The 16,654-nt window shown below is 37.8% G+C and overlaps 1 protein-coding gene across 1 annotated transcript; it reads right to left on the minus strand.

Moving 5' to 3' along the window:
* Window positions 1-2,903: 2,903 nt before the first annotated feature.
* Window positions 2,904-14,740, minus strand: Arg1 (arginase 1). The gene is made up of 8 exons (XM_090338117.1): window positions 14,521-14,740; window positions 9,661-9,733; window positions 7,635-7,809; window positions 5,974-6,133; window positions 4,461-4,555; window positions 3,962-4,066; window positions 3,632-3,768; window positions 2,904-3,396 (listed from the first exon to the last, which is right to left on the minus strand). Exons 1-8 carry the CDS (start codon window positions 14,581-14,583, stop codon window positions 3,227-3,229), a joined length of 978 nt encoding a protein of 325 aa, XP_090194243.1. The 5' UTR covers window positions 14,584-14,740; the 3' UTR covers window positions 2,904-3,226.
* Between the last annotated feature and the right edge of the window lie 1,914 nt (window positions 14,741-16,654).

A 16,654-nucleotide genomic window follows, 5' to 3' on the forward strand; every position in this document is an offset into this window, starting at 1 on the left:
TATATATATATATATATAAAATGGTGTAGCTAGCTTTTCTTGGCTTAAAATTCTTAAATTTTATGCTAGAAATGATTACAAATGTTATTCTCGATATACTTTAGGATCCTAGAATGGGAATAATTATGACATTAGTACTATAAAAACAATAAAGGAGGGTAAAACCAGTGTTATCACTTTCTTAAGCACATAGATATTCCAGTTTATTAAAAATCCCATTTTCCTGAGTTCAACCTCTGTAGAACCTTTAAAAAAAAAGTTTATAATTTGTTTTGTGGCAGTATACCTTTAAGTAAAGAGTGAAATTATTAAAATTCAATGAACTATATCAGTACTTAATCTTCTTATGATCTCAAACTTATGAAATGTTTATTTCTCATTTAAAATAAGAATTCAGATGGTTTTTGGAGGGGGTGTTTTTTTATTTTTTTGTTTTTACCAGTTCTGGGGCTTGAACTCAGGGCCTGGGCACTGTCTTTGAACACTTTTTGCTCAAGGCTAGCACTCTGCCACTTGAGCCACAGTGCCACTTCTGGTTTTTTATATATATGTGGTTCTGGGAAATGGAACCCAAGGCTTTGTGCATGCTAGGCAAGCACTCTACCACTAGATTATGCTCCCAGCCCCTAGGATATTCTTAGTAGATGATCACAGTGGCTCAATAGCTCTGTGCATATGACTGTATAAAATGATGTTTATTGAAATGAACTCTGAAGTGGAAACAAGGTCTTTTTCCTCTGTGTGTGTGTGTGTGTGTGTGTGTGTGTGTGTGTGTGTGTGTGTACTGTTTACAGTTATTTCTCCCTTCTCTCCCCCTCCTTCTCCCTCTTCCCTCCCCTTTTCTTCGTTCTTAGTTCCCGGTGTCACTTTTTTTTTTTTAATTCTTGTACCCTTTGTATCCTATATACATTTGGGGACAGAAAGGGGAATCACAGAGATAGTAGGACAAAAGGTGAACCAATGCCACAGTGATACTCACTAGACACTGTGTTGGGAATGAAATTTACAACTTGGTGATGAGAGTTGGGATTGAGGAGAATGGGTGAAAATGAGGGAGGGACAACACTTGAAGCGTTATCATGACCTTATGTAACTAACTCCTGTATATCACTTTTACAATGTTTTTGAATTTTATTGTTGGGGTGATATATAGGAGTTACAGTTACATTTGGTGGGTACATTATTTCTTGAACATCACCCCTTCCCATGTTTTTCTCCCACTTTCCCCTTCCACCACCTCCCTCTCATCTTGTTTTTCCTTTCCCTGCCTATTTCAAATAAACATATATACACTATACCAGGTACCAAAGTCAATATGAGATAAACCATAAGGGAAAAAAAGAGGAAAGAAATAACTTCACTTAGTATATTAAGAATAACAATCACAAAGATAAACTTCTTGTTTCCATCTTTTAAAAATAATTCTTTGTTATTAAAAATGGGCATTTTCCCTCTCTAGGTTTAAAAATGTAGAAACACACTTCCATGAGTGGGGATTTTAGAGTTATTAATCTGAGATGGTAATAGAGCATCAATATCTAGATTTAAGAGCTAAATAAAGGAAGAAAATGCCTTTATATTCTCTTTTGTTAATGTTTTCCTTCATTACTAAGTTTTCAGCCACTCTAACAGAGTGACAATGATACTGATTTTACCTTGCTATCCAATACAGTAGTTAAAATTGCATATGCACATTAAACATTGGGAATGTAAAACAATTTTAAATTGTGTTAAGCTTTAAGTAACTACATGTAGCTACCATGTTGGGACAATGTTTTGTACACACAGACTATTGAGGCAATGGATAAACTTAAAATTCTGGGTTCAGGAGAAAAATGAGATGGCAGGGGCTCTTTAGCATGTTTGTGGTTGTTGGTATAGTATAGCAAAAAATCTTTCAAAGAGCTCAATAATAGAATTAATTCTCTTGGGTTCCTGTATAAAATAAATAGAAAAGTTTGCTTCTCTTGTTTTGATTATTGTAGTTTGTTTTCATTTGGGTTTTTTCTCCCATTTTCTTTAGTATGTTTCAGAGTCAATGAATTTTTAGAATGCTTAGAGATTTCAGCTGAGACAATGTAACTGCACTGACTAAAGTATAAGACTTTTTGATGCCACAGATAATTTTGACTAAAATCCTCATACTGGTTTAGCAGATCTTGCAAGCAAAATAGCTTGAGAAAATATTCTCTACGTTCCATTAGGTTATCTGAATAACATCCATGCTTAAAATGTCAATAATCTCATGCTTAATGCTTAGAAAAACTAAATTGGGTCTTCTAATATTACTGAATTTCCTAAGTCTGTGACTATCAATTTTACAGATGAAAAAAAACAAATGTACATACATACATACATGTAGGAGTGTTAAGTGTATTTACAAAGATGTGGACAACAAAATCTTATTATAAAAGAGTTTATTACAAAAATCATGTCTTTTGAACCACATGGACATGTAGTATTACCCCCACATACATCCCCTCCAGAATGGGTACCTTTGTCACCTGTTAGCAAATTCCATTCTTTGGGAAGGGGAAGGGAGAACTTCTGTTATATTTATTGAAATGCCACTATTTTTTAGTTGGAAATTAGTTTGTGTTTCTCTTTAAACATAAATCCTTTTCCAAACTAGAAACAGATTTTTTTATTTCAAAAGTTAAAGTGTTCATACGTAAATTTCACAAGAGAAATGATAGAACTTACATTTGTTGGAAAGACATTTTTCTTTTTTTAATATATTTTTTATTGTAATTAATAAAAGGGTTACATGATATTTTCCAGATAGAAGGTGCATTAATTCACTTACATTGATACCCTTTCACATGTCTTGGTACCCATTACCCTCCCCCCACTCCCCAGCCCCCCACCCCCAGCTTGGTTTTCCCCCCTTCCCTATCAAATTTCAAATAACCAAATACAAATAAATCCAATGTATCAGATAACAAAATGAGATACTGTAAAAATATGAGATACCCAAGGGACAGCAAAGGAGATGAGAGATAACATAGTACATTAAGGACAACAATCATTTGTTATATGGCTTTTGTTTCAATATCCTGGAGGTCCTTTCAATTAGCTTCATACTATATGGCCTTATGTATCAAGATTTTGCTCTATTGCAGATCTCTGCTAGGAGAGCCCAAGGTTTCTACTGATTATGACAAATGAGGGAAAGACATTTTTCAAAGAGAAACCCATCTTTGGGCAGAACCGTGAGTAGCCACATTCACTGACGTGGGTTCAGGTAATCTGTCCCAGGTTTATGGTTTCCCTCTCGACTCACCCCAAAACAAGCTTGTGTGATGGCTACGGCTGTGTTCACTGTCCGAGTTATATCTTCTGATGTCTTCCCCAGGCATGGGTTTACTTCCATTATATCTAATCCTGAAAGTAATCCTACAACAACAAAAGGATAATGATAGAATTGATTTAGAAAACCAGGCAGCAGGTCAATATCAGTACACAATGGTTTCAACAGATACATAGTATTAAAGAGGTGATGACCACCTAAAACTAGTGATTATATCACTCGATGCAGTGTGTTCACTGGCCCTTAGTTTTCAGATCCAGACAACCTAAGTACATGCTAAACTAAGTGCACATATCTGTGCTGTCTTGAATTGTCGCCTACCTGTTTTGTAGATTGCTTCTGCAATGTAGAGACCTTCCCTGAGAGTCAGACCGCCTACCACAGGCGTGCCAGTCGCAGGTGTGTATGACGGGTCCAGTCCATCCACATCGAAACTCAGATGAATTGGCCTTTCCCTACTTTAAGACGTAGGAAAACACTTCAATATGAAGTTGATATTAAGTAGAACACTTAGTAAAATACAATTTTTACTGTTTTTTTTAATATCCCAGTAAAGTCCCAGAATTTTTGAACAGCTTTGTTAGTAACATGTTGACTAGTGTCAGCGAGCCTTTATAATACACACACAAAACACACACGTGAGCAGCATACCTTCCCAGGAGATAGCTGAGTGTTTCTTCCATCACCTTGCCAATTCCCAGTTTATCCACTTCCGTCATGGAAAAACATTTAATGCCCAGAGATTTCACAATATAGCTAGAAGAGGTGATATCAAAATAAGTTGTAATTAGTAAGTCTGTCTCTGTTCTCTACTGTTTCCTTTTAAAGAAGAGAGAAAATTAGAAATATATATCAAATATTTAAATTTTGTGTTTAAATATGTCCACTAAGTTATAAACGTATATACTTATATACAAGTTGTATACTTATGGATACACATGTGTATATGTAGTAAGTTGGAATTTAAATGAATCCCCTTTTTTGATAACACTGGGGTTTGAGCTTGGGTCCAGTGCTTGTTCTGCAGACTGCCACTTGAGTTACACTTTTAGCCCTTAAAATAATTTCCTTTGATATATTTGGGCAGTAAAATATACCCAGCAGACAAAAGAACAGAACTGAAGATAAATATATCCAGGAATAAACTCACTGTTCCCCAGGGTCCACATCTCTCAGGCCAATATACACGATGTCTTTGGCAGATATGCAAGGATTCACCCAGGAGAATCCAGGCACCGAGGGCATCTACAATGGCATTTTACATCCATTTAGTTATACCTTTCTCCTAAGCAAAAGGATACTCACTGAATTGCATCCGTCTTACATGTATAGCGTAAGTTTAAAGGAAATCATTTGCAAACAATATAAAATTGAAACGAGAATGTCTGCTGCCTCTTGTACCCTTCATCGCTTTGGCTTCACCAGACTTAACCAGTCGCCCAGATCTAACCTGGACACATTTTTATGTCCTCTGTCCCATTTCTTGTGGGCCCTGCTTTTTAGGGAATTTCATGTCAAGAGATGAGGGCATTTCCATGACTTCGCTTTCTAGTAAGAACCTAATCCAGAGAGCAGCCTGGAGAAGCTGATGGAAATACCGGACAAGACCCTTCCACGCTCCCGCTGTTGTGATGTGACGAATGACACCTGCTTTGTCCTGAGTCCAAGCTTCCAAAGCCTGGTGCTTTGTGTGTTTGTAAACACATCCCTTGTGGAAAAGATGTTACCTTCGCGTATTTGACATGAGTCACTTTGTATCCTCTTTTATCACCCAAAAGGACTGAGCTATTAGAACTGTATCAGTGAACACTCAAATTTTATCTTCACTATTTTAGAAAGGAAATTTATGGAGAACAGGAACAGATATCCTTCTTGTTATGATGTAGGATAGTAAAAGTATGAAATAGTAAATTCATCTGCATTTTAAGACTATTCTCATAGACTCTGTGATGTGGAGGGAACCGTTTTGCAAAACAGGAAAGCCATGGGACACATAGCAGGGAGACTTGGCTTAGCCCTTGTTCCAAGATATGCTTGGTATATCGTCTTCTGTATGTTTGCTCATCTATGAACTTCTGTAACATGTTTATAAAGCAGGACTCTGCCCCACCTCCAAGGAAAGATACACAGTCAAGCTGGAAAAATAGGCCTATTATGATTGAGTCTATAATGAACATGTAAATCCCCTTATCACTATTCCCTAAGCAATACAGTAGAACTATTTACATATCATGTCATTATTCCCTAAACCATACAGTAAAATCTATCCTTTAATTATATCATTTTATTATTACTTAAACAATACAGTAGAACTATTTAGGTATCATTTGTAGTGGGTGAGTAGTATAAGCACTGTCAGCAGGATTTAAAGTGGATGGAAGGTGTGCCTGGGTTAAGTGCAAATACTATGTGAGCTTGCTCAAGGTTTGGGCTCCTGGAAGTAATCTGAAAACAGTGTCAAGCTTACATGGAACGCATTTAAGGTAGAGTCAAAACTCATTTGCTGCAGAGAAAATGGTTTGCAATTATGCCTAAGAATCTCGATGTCAGACGCTTCCTACTTGTCTTGCACCTCCTGATCTACTATGACAAGGATGACAGTGACGACTGCTGCTTACTACTACTGAACAGTCTTCATATCAGAGTACCAAGCAGCCTTTTACCTTTTCTTTCAGTTCACGCAGGAGGAAAGCCACGGGTTGTCCATGCAAGTTCCCAGTGGTGGTAGTCCATGGAGTGTTGATGTCCGTGTGTGCATCTACCCAGATGACTGCAAGGTCCTTGTGGACCATGGTGTGACCAGAGATGCTCCCGATCGCCAGACTTCGGAGGAAAAAGTTGACGTGAAAAGCACGTTCAGGACACCATCACATAGCTATCATGCCCTTAATCTAGTGTGCCTGCGTGGTTTTCTTTTTTTTGCATTGAAGTTGCTGTTTCTCTTGGGCTTTAGAGATAAGCACTTGTAGCAGTGCAGAAGGTAGAGCACGTACAAATTCTTACCCACAAGTGATCATTACACTGCTAACATTACTGAAGTGCAACTGCATTTATAAAAGCTTTTTCTAATGAAAATCATGGAAGAAAATCGTTGGCATAAATTCCTATCCAACACTCAAAGTTGAGTATGGCTGAATACTTAAGTGAATGGTAACTAAAAAGTCCTTAACTGTTTTTCAACACCAACTCGTTTGTAACGGGAACATCACTCCATCCTTATGCTATAGCCAGTGGTTCTTAGCCACTTTATGCAATGCGCTAATACAGTAACTGTCCACTCTCCTGCCATACTATCTCCTCTGACATCCCAGGATCATCAAAGCCCATCCATCTTGCTAGAATGGGATCTCTAGGGGTGTCTTGAAGAGAACTTAAACATTTTGAAAATTACTAAAAAAAATGTCTAGATTTTCCCATTTGGGAACATGTAAATATTATTCAGAGAATCATGAATTTTCAGATTCTCACACTGGAAGCAGTCATGTCTCAATGTCACCTAGAGAGTGACTCTAGGTGTCTGTTGTTACTTCTTGTTTCTTATGTTTTGGCCACTTGCCACTTGTAAAATTTCCATTAAATGTTTCTCCCTCTTGAAAAAGAAAGTGAATCCACCTTTTGATTGTGGCATTGTCACAGAAGAGGAAACTAAGGATAGTGAAGTAATTAGGGCTTATGCCAACAGCCATAGGAATGTTTCTTCTTTTTTATCTCATTGGAAAAATGAGATGGAAAAATTACATTTTAGTGTGAAGACTGAAAAGGTTCCATGTGTAAAACTGATCTTGGCCATATTACTTGAAGACATGAAAATCAGAAGAAGAAGAAAAAGAAGAAGGTGGAGGAGAAAGAGGAGGAGGAGGAGGAGGAGGAAGAGAAACACATATAACATGATGAGTTGACAGACTCATGCATTTACGTGTGTGTGCACTTACAAAATTTTTATCCTATAGAATAAAATTTTTATAATATAGAATTTAAATTATAATATAGAATAATAAGCACATATATTGTATCATCAGTGATCAAGTTGAATTATGGTATGAATTTCCCTAGTGGTTTATTATTAAGAAATGTAAACCTATGATGAAATCCAATTTTTACTTTATGTATTTTCTGTTGTAATAGATTTTAAAAAATAGAGATAGGGTAGGACTTCCAGTAGAGCTAAGTCTATGCTTCCATCGTAAAGTAAACCATAAAGTATTTTCTTAAGGCAGAAAATAATGACCAGTGCCTTCCTGTCTTCATTTTCTCTTGTGATCTTTGTTGTTCTTCTCTTACTCCGTTTATACCCAGTTCCCGGTGTACAGCCCCGGTGCCAGACCTGTGGTCTCCTCCCAGGACCACGCTGATTCTCTTCTGCCTCTGGGCGTTTTCCACCACACCAGCCAGCTTGCAGGTGGCACTTCCTACAGATCTAGGATTCTTCACCATTTGAAAGGGCATGTCATTCGGAACGTCATCAAAGGACAAGTCTCCATAGTCCTTCACATCACAGCCTACGAGTCAAAGGTTCAGGTTACTAAATAGAAGCATGTCACTCATAAGTAACAAGCAAAAGAGAAGTCTGAAGACAGTGATCATTGTGAAGATGAAACTAATGACTGCCTCTGCCTGACGTCGCATCCAGCCACACGCACAGATAATTCTCAAATCAATCCACTTAGCCTAGACACACAAATGTAACACCAGTAGAAATCTCTCTGTGTCTGTACGCTTTTCATCTTTCTATAACAAATATGTTTGACCTGGATAGACTCCCAAAAAGAGCCAGAATTTTTTTTTTCAAAAAACTAGAGCGTTTCCTGAAAAATTATGATATGGGATCAACTCCGTGTTCTGAACTAGTCAGTGTTCATTGTATTTATTTTAATGTCTATGGGTATTTTTGACTCACCTTCAAGAAATTTCACCTGAGGGCTGGGAGTTTGGCCTAGTGGTAGAGTGTTTGGTAGAATATGAAACGAAGACCGGCGTTTGATTCCTCGGTACCACATACATAGAAAAAAGCCAGAAGTGGTGCTGTGGCTAAAGTGTAGAGCTCTAGCCTTGAGAAAACCCAAGGACAGTGCTCAGTCCCTGAGCCTAAGCCTAGGACTGGCAAAAAGAAAAAGAAAGAAAGAAATTTCACCTGATTATAACGTGACCAAACTATATTTGCTGAGGAAAAGGCCATTTACCCATGCTTTCTTTTCTCTCTTGGGTGCATTCCTCCCTCTCATACTTATTTCCTTCTTTCTTCTTTCCTTCCTCTCTTCCTCCCTTCCTCCCTCCTTCTTTCCCTCCCTTCCTTCTTTTCTTCCTTCTCCTTTTTGCCCTGTTTTCTTCCTTTCTACTTCCTTTTCATTCCCCTTTTTATGACCTTTTGAAATATAATTCTTAATTATTAAAACTCACTTTAATGTACAGCTCAAATGAGTTCTGGTACTGTCTACATCTTGTAATTATTACTATGGTCAATATGTAAAACATTTCCATTCCTTGTAATTCCTGCTCTACTCATAGGAATCACTGATTTACTTTCTTTAGCTATACATTGGTCTTTCTAGAAATCCAATCAATGCAGTCACATAGTCATTTATGTCTCTCCTCTTTCACTTGACGTGCTGTTTATGGCATTAATCAGAGTTTTGTCCACGTGATTAGTCCAGTTCTTTCCACTGTTGAGTACTCTTATCTCATTGTATGGACCTACCACTTTCTATATTTTCATCACTTGATGGGCCATATTGTTTTTTCATTTTGTTTGTAATCATAAATATTGCTACTATCCATTCAAGGTCAATCTAAAGTACCTTGCAGGGTGGCAGTGTCATTTACATTCCCACTGAAAATATATAAGGGTTCCAGTTGTCCCACAGTCTCATTCATCACCATGTAAATGAGAGTTTTTATATAAAGATAACATATACTTATGCCTACATGTTTAATATACATAATTTTACATTTGTGTGCTATGTATTTGTGAGCACACAGTATATAAACAGTAGACACCACTATTACTGTTTGTCTTTTTTACAAAAAAAAAAATCATCTGACTTGTAGGATACTAACTGTAACTCCTGTTTTTCCCTTTTAATACCCTAACTCCACTACTATTTACCAGACCCCAGTTCTTGACTACATAGATTCTTTTGTATAGCAGTTCGACAGGAAAAACAGAATGTCTTTCTAATACATATTCACTAATACATATTCAGCATTTGTCTCATGATCTGTCTGCTTGTTTACTAGGATATGGTTCTGAATTTCAAAGCAGCCTTGCACTCCTGTGACATAAGCAGTACTGCAGACTCTCCCCTCCGTGTGGAGAGGAACTCAAGCTGGCTGTCCTTTCTCTTGAACATTACCTTGGTCTATAAGTTTCTCCAGAAGACCAGCATTTCTCAGTGCCTCAGGGCCCTTTTCCACCCCTCCTCGTGGCTGAAAAAGGGAAAAAGAAAGTGCTTCCATCATCATGACTATCAAATTGTAACTCCCATAGCTTCAGCTACTACAAAGCCAGATTTCTACTCTTGCATTTAATCATCACATTAAAGTAGACTTATGCCACCCCAAGATAATTCAGGAATAAGGAATAAAGAATCCAAATCATAAAGTGATTTGATTTTCCTGTTGGTGCACAGATAATGAGTCTTCGAATTTCAAAACCTACCCCACTTCTTTCCATCATACTAGGTTGCTGCCCCACCCCCCAACCACAAGATAAACAACAAAGCACAGTTGAAGATAGAATCATGAAATGAAAAGGTCATCTGTCATTGAGTCACTTGTAAGCTGGTACAAAATGTGGACATTTGACCTCAATTTGTAAAATGTCGCACACACACACAATAAATGAAACAGAATGCTTCTAATTCAGCCAAGGAGAGATGTGTCAGCAAAGGCTGCCTGAGCAGCTGAGCTTTGAGCCAAATCCTTCAGTATCAGTAGGAAATCAAAGAAACCTGATGAGATGATAATGCAGAAACCTCACAACAACCTGGAAAACAGTTTGGGCACAGGAATCTGCAAGGAAAGAATGTGAAAGAAATCCATATGCAAATCCTCCCAGAAAGAAGTTAGGACTCTTGGGGAGAAAGAGGCAACAGAGAAGTTGTCACCTAGGAACTGAAACTACAAACAAAGCCTAGCCCAGTACTGTCAGATGCTATCCTGCTTAAACAGGCCACGAGAAATTCTACCTGTGCTGAACAGCTATCTTACAAACCAATATTCCTTTTCCATGTGTGTTTTCCCCAGCCCCCCGACTGATACAGGTCTAAAGAAGTATTTATCTGTCTGAGCCTAATTCCCAACAGCACTTTATATACATAAAGCTACTTCCTTGTGTCCGATGAAAAGATGTGTGGAAAGAAATGTGTATGTGTCAAGTTCGGGAGCTGTAGTTCCCAAGGTAAGCAAAAATTTTGTCAGTCAAATGGCAGATGACTAGGAAAATCCTCAATGAGGTCTGGAAAATGATCAATGTTAAATTCCCCATCTGGCCCCTAGACCACCTATGTATGCTCCATTCTGTTCCTTTATGCCGTTCATTGCTAAAGTTTTTAATTTATTTTTTGACTGACAGTAATATTTGTATGTACGTGTGAGGAAAGGTATGTGCATGATTCCTGAGTACACTGGATCATGCTCAACTCAGAGTTATTAGCATAGTCATCATCTTTAACTTTAACCATTTTTTTTTGCCAGTCCTGGGCCTGAGCTCTGTCCTTGGACTTTCTCAAGGCTAGAGCTCTACCACTTGAGCGTCAGCACCACTTCCAGCTTTTTTCTATGTATGTAATACCAAGGAATCAAACCTAGGTCTTTCTGCATGCTAGGCAAGCATTTTACCACTAGGCCAAACTCCCAGCCCTAATTTTAACCATTTTTTAATTAACATCCTCTCATATAACTATCTTGAAATGTGCAGTGCATCCATGTTCATTGTTTATAGCCAGCTGTGTATAGAAAATCAGAACTGACTTCTTTTTTCCACAGGAGTGTTATCAGCCAACCTCCTCCCATCCCATCTAGTAGATAAAAAGGTTTCCTGTCTCTTTTTCTCACCATTGTTAGATTTAAATCTAAACTTTAGATTGATCCATGTAGGGTTGGCATATAGAAGAAACTTTAAAAATCGTGATTTAATTTTTTAAAAAATCCCTTGCCGTTTTTCCCTCTCCTACAGATGTTAGAAAAAATCTCCTACATCCTTTAGTGGACATTGTATTTTTCGTAAGAAAATCGTTGAATTTCTGCATTCTTTGTTTGTCTAATTTCTTCTTCTTCTTCTTCTTCTTCTTCTTCTTCTTCTTCTTCTTCTTCTTCTTCTTCTTCTTCCTCCTCCTCCTCCTCCTCCTCCTCCTCCTCCTCCTCTTCTTCCTCTTCTTCTTCCTCTTCTTCCTCTTCTTCTTCTTCTTCTTCTTCTTCTTCTTCTTCTTCTTCTTCTTCTTCTCCTCCTCCTCCTCCTCCTCCTCCTCCTCCTCCTCTTCCTCCTCCTCCTCCTCCTTCTTTTGCTTCTTCTTCTGCTGCTTCTTCTTTTAATAATAATTAACTTTTATTATTTTACTTTTACTTTTTATCAGTTATGGGACTTGAACTGAGGGGCTTGGTGGTTTTCCTTAGCTTTTTCTGCTCAAGGCTAACACCTATCACCTTGAGCCACAGCTCCACTTCTGATTTTCTGGTGGTTCATAATAAGATATAAGAGTCTCATGGACTTTCCTGCTGAGTCTGGCTTTGAACCATGATTCTCAGATCTCAGTTTCCTGAGTAATTAGGATTACAGACTACTAGCGCCCAGCTAACTGCTTGCTTCTTAAGATCAGTCTTTGCTCATTGCTTGGTTTTATCTGTTCACTTCCACAATTGTTTGGCCAACTCCACTGACTTTCTAAACAGATCCCAGTCCCTAGCTGGTCACAAGTGTCAGGTCCACTATGTCGTTGGGCTCTTTGAAGAGGCATTAGTGCAAGACAAGGCTGGAAATTTTGGAATCAGAAGCCAGGACTATGTGACCCTGAGCAAGTTAGCGAAATCCCTGAGCCTTAGTTAACCCCATGATACAGAAAAATAGCACTTACCTCATTTCTTATTCATTGCCTTGCAAGTAGGTGAGACAATGGATGGAGCTGTTCCTCAGGCCCAAGCTTTTAGTCATCTGACCTCTAATCCCTCTGTACCTGAATGTCAAACTTTTACCACCTTTAGGTGGAACAAAGCTTCTATATTGGCCATTTTTCCTCTATTATATGAATTAGAATGTAAAAACTCAATTTTATTCCTTATACTCAAGGGACAATAAGCTCCACATTTATCTTCATGTTTTATTGAAAGAAGAGTCAAGTGAGATTCTTCCTTCTTTCCTTCCTTCCTTTTTTCCTTCCTTTTTTCCTTCCTTTTTTCCTTCCTTCCTTCCTTCCTTCCTTCCTTCCTTCCTTTCTTCCTTCCTTCCTTCCTCTTTTCCTTTCCTTCCTATCAATAATATAAACTGCTCTAAGCACAGGTGATCAGATTGTGGGTTTTTAAAGGAACATGTGTCAGCAAAATATCCCTGTGTTCTGGGAGATCCCTGGATGGTTGCCAGGAGAAGTGAAGCATTATTTACTGACAGCCCAAATGTGATTTGGGCCTCCAACCTCTGACCTCTTCCAATTTGTTTTGCAATAAAAGCTAGAGCGCACAGGAAAATTTCAAAACTGAAAGAGGTAAGAGATGGAGACTGACTGGATTTTTTATTAACAACAACAAACACTGAGGAAAATATTCCATTGAAAAACAAAATCAGCCTTAGGAGTTGCAACTACCTTTGACTTTTTTTCTTTCTCTTTAATCATAGCCATGTTAAAATCCAAGGCATTCTGTCATTTCATTATAATTACCATGATGAGTGTGCCCAGGCAGAAAAAAAAAAAGACTGTCCACTCACACATTGCTGGTGTGTGTTGATTCACACTTCCATGGATCCGAGGCAATCTGAGAGATTCATGAATCCATTATTCCTGTCATTGTGGCCGGGATTTTTTTTTCATTCCACTTAAACGTCTATTTCATGGATTCTTTTTAGCACAACAACCACAAAAAAGCCTGTCTTTGCTACCCCAGTTCACATTATAAATGAATTTACAAACAGAATTGCATTAGAAACAATATTTATAAAAGCCCATGGTTTTGGTACAAAAATGTCCATATAAAACTTTCCTTGTACATAAAAGTATCAAGACAAAGTAAACTCTGGTTTGTTCTGCATGCAGAATTTTTTTTATGTTTTCCTCCTTAGAAAGAGACATGTACATATTTCTTTTTTTAACACTTCTTAAAATGTAAGTGATTTATTGTGAATAGCTTAGGCACCATTTTCTTCAGAATGATGGACAACCTGAGATTACACTTTCATAATTTGTTTGTATTAGTATTGGAAAATCCATATCATTTAAAAATAAATAAATATGATTTAGTAGAATGCCCTGGGCCTAAAACCAAGGAAGAGAATGATATGTCTTTATTCATAGGTATAGGAAGATCTTGAATATCTACTACTGCACTTACTGACAAGGTGTTTCCTAAGTTATTTGACATTCTTGGTCTTGGCACCTGGATGCTATTTCATCAGTTACATGATGAAATTGATTCTTGTGAAGCCCCTTCTGGCCACAAGAGCCTATGACAATGAAAGAGACATGTACATATTTCTACCTTAGCCCAAGAACAAATGTTTTTAGAGATTCAGTACAACTCTAAAATAATATGAATCATTCACCTAGTTTACACAAATCAATAACATTTAAGTTATCCACATTGGAAGTGTGAAGGTTGCTACCAATTAAGATTTTTTTCTGGTCATTAGCTACATAACCAAACAAATGTATTTTCTTAAAATTCTCCTTCCCACTAATTACACAGCAATCATCAAAAATAGCAAGAGCAAAAATCCTACATGAGGAGTTACAACACAGAAAGCCCATTTCCATTCCAAGAAAAATAGGAGTAAACATTCAATAGATTCATCTCAAATGGACTATGATGGCTGAGATTGGGAACCGTAAGAGTAAATAGGGCTGAGATTATAAATACACTGTATCACAAATGGTAAGACAACTTTAAACCACATGTTCCTTGGCTAGAGTATACAGAGAAACATAATCATACAGTAATGCCTTATAAATACGAAAGTCCTAAAATAGTCCAATGAATACCAGCTATTGGAAGCCAGATTTTCCACTCACCTGTCCCTTGGAGAAAGGAGCTCCAATAATCCCTACAGATTTTGCCTTGTTCCTTATATCCATCTCTCTGCTGTAATACACAGGCTATTCACTGTTGTCCAGCTGGCCACCACCTGCTGCAAGCCAGCAACACAGAGGGCACATCTTCCTCCTTACTTATAATTGGGTTGGCTTTGTTTATTTTTGTTTTAATGAGGGTGGCTGGCCACACCCACTGAACGGAAGAATGACAGAGTCAACAGAAAGTCTTGCAAACGCTTTGTACGTGGAATGAGTTGGATTCCTCTGAGCCCAGGTTTCTAGTTACGTGTGCATTATTCATGTTCGTAGCTCACACCCTTTAAAAAATGTTAAAGCCAGATGGGATGAATAGCATTCATCTTTCCTCAGTGACACATGATTTCATAAGCACATGCAGTCCAATGGCTCCATCTATGCAAATTATCCTCCCCAGTGCTGTGACTGTAAGGAGCATTGACAGAGAAGGCTGGGTCTGTCATCACTGCCTCTTACTTTCCTTCCTGTTCTAATATCCTGAGTGGAGGTACAGTTCATTTACTGGAATAAATGGCTAACCCATGACACACATTTTATATACCACTAGGATATATACTCTCCGAGAAAGTGCATGACTTCCTTTTGAATTATTAAAGGGGGAAAAAGTAGTTAATTGATAACTGAAAAAATTACAAATTTTTAGATGTGATGTACACAAAAATAATAATTTTTGAAATCAAAATATTAAAAATACAGAGAGGTGAAAATTTCTAATCCTTTAGTCTTAAAATCAGAACCTTATATTATGCTTAGTAGATCTCCACTGTATAGATAGATCATATTTTCTTATTCCATTAGCAGAGTTTTCACCATGTGTCCAATGTTCTGTTCTATACGAGTTCATTTCATCTCTACACCAATTTTATGCTAAATCTAATCGCTAGATCTTTTTTTCTACCAGCAATGGCTTGAACTCAGGACTTGGGCTCTGTCCTTGGGCTTTCTCTCAGTGCTAGAGCTCCACTACTTGAACCTCAGCACCACTTCCAACTTTTTCCATGTATGTGGTACTGAGGAATTGAACCTGGGACTTCGTGTATGCTAGGCAAGTCCCTGCCATCACTGGATCTTTTTAATGAATGAAGAAACCAAAGTTTGGAGAGGTTCTGGAGAAAGATTCCATTCTAGGCATTCTAGATGGACCTAACCCTCAAGCTTGCATTGTAGTCACTAGAAAGAATCAGCTATTAACTACTTACATGTTCCTGAGAAGTTGTCTTTGAGCAAAGGAATGAATCCAGATGAAAAAAGGTACCCAAGGATTCTCCCCACTTCAAAACTGCCATGATTGTAATTTACAAGGGAAAAGAAACAAAGTCCTTTAGCTTTTTGAGATAGAAAACATAGTGGATCGTTTAAATATCTTAAGGCAAGGATTCTGTTTGCTGAAGCATCAGGGCTGGTAAGATGTTCATACTGAAAACCTAATTATAGAATGAATCCATGAAGAAAGCAAGGACTCTCCAGACCATTGGACATGATTGTTTCCCAAATAGGTTTTCTACATCTACTTGTGCTTTTGCGTATATAATGTAAATGTATAGCATTCTTTGACTGCTTGTTGTTTGAAGCAAGATCTTGTTATGTAGTATACTGGACTGGCTTCGAACTGGGGACCTTCCTGCCTTGACCTCCCAAGTGCTAGTATTACCCCAAAGTGCTAATTTTAAAATAATTGAATAATTTCCTCCTTAGGCCTTCTAACTTAAGGGTTATGCCTAGGACCGGGAGTTTGGCCTAGTGGTTAAAGTGCTTGCCTAGCATGCATGAAGACCCGGGTTCAATTCCTCGATACCACATACATAGAAAAAAGCCAGAAGTGGTGCTGAGGCTCAAGTGGTAGAGCTCTAGCCTTGAGAAAAAAGTCCAAGGACAGTGCTCAGGCCCTGAGCTCAAGCCCAGGACTGGCAAAAAAAAAAAAAAGAGTTATGCCTATTCCTCAAGTATTTACTTCATATTTTCTTCTATGTGAATTAGTTTATCTGATAATGAAACCCCTTGGTACAGTTAATATCCACTAGTAAACAGACTTTTAATTCACTGCCAAAATTTTTTCTTTGGAGAACTTTAATATGTC

This window comes from Megascapheus bottae, chromosome 8 (assembly GCF_031878675.1).
Source record: "Megascapheus bottae isolate mThoBot1 chromosome 8, mThoBot2.hap1, whole genome shotgun sequence".
In the NCBI taxonomy this organism is placed as follows: Eukaryota; Metazoa; Chordata; class Mammalia; order Rodentia; family Geomyidae; genus Megascapheus; species Megascapheus bottae.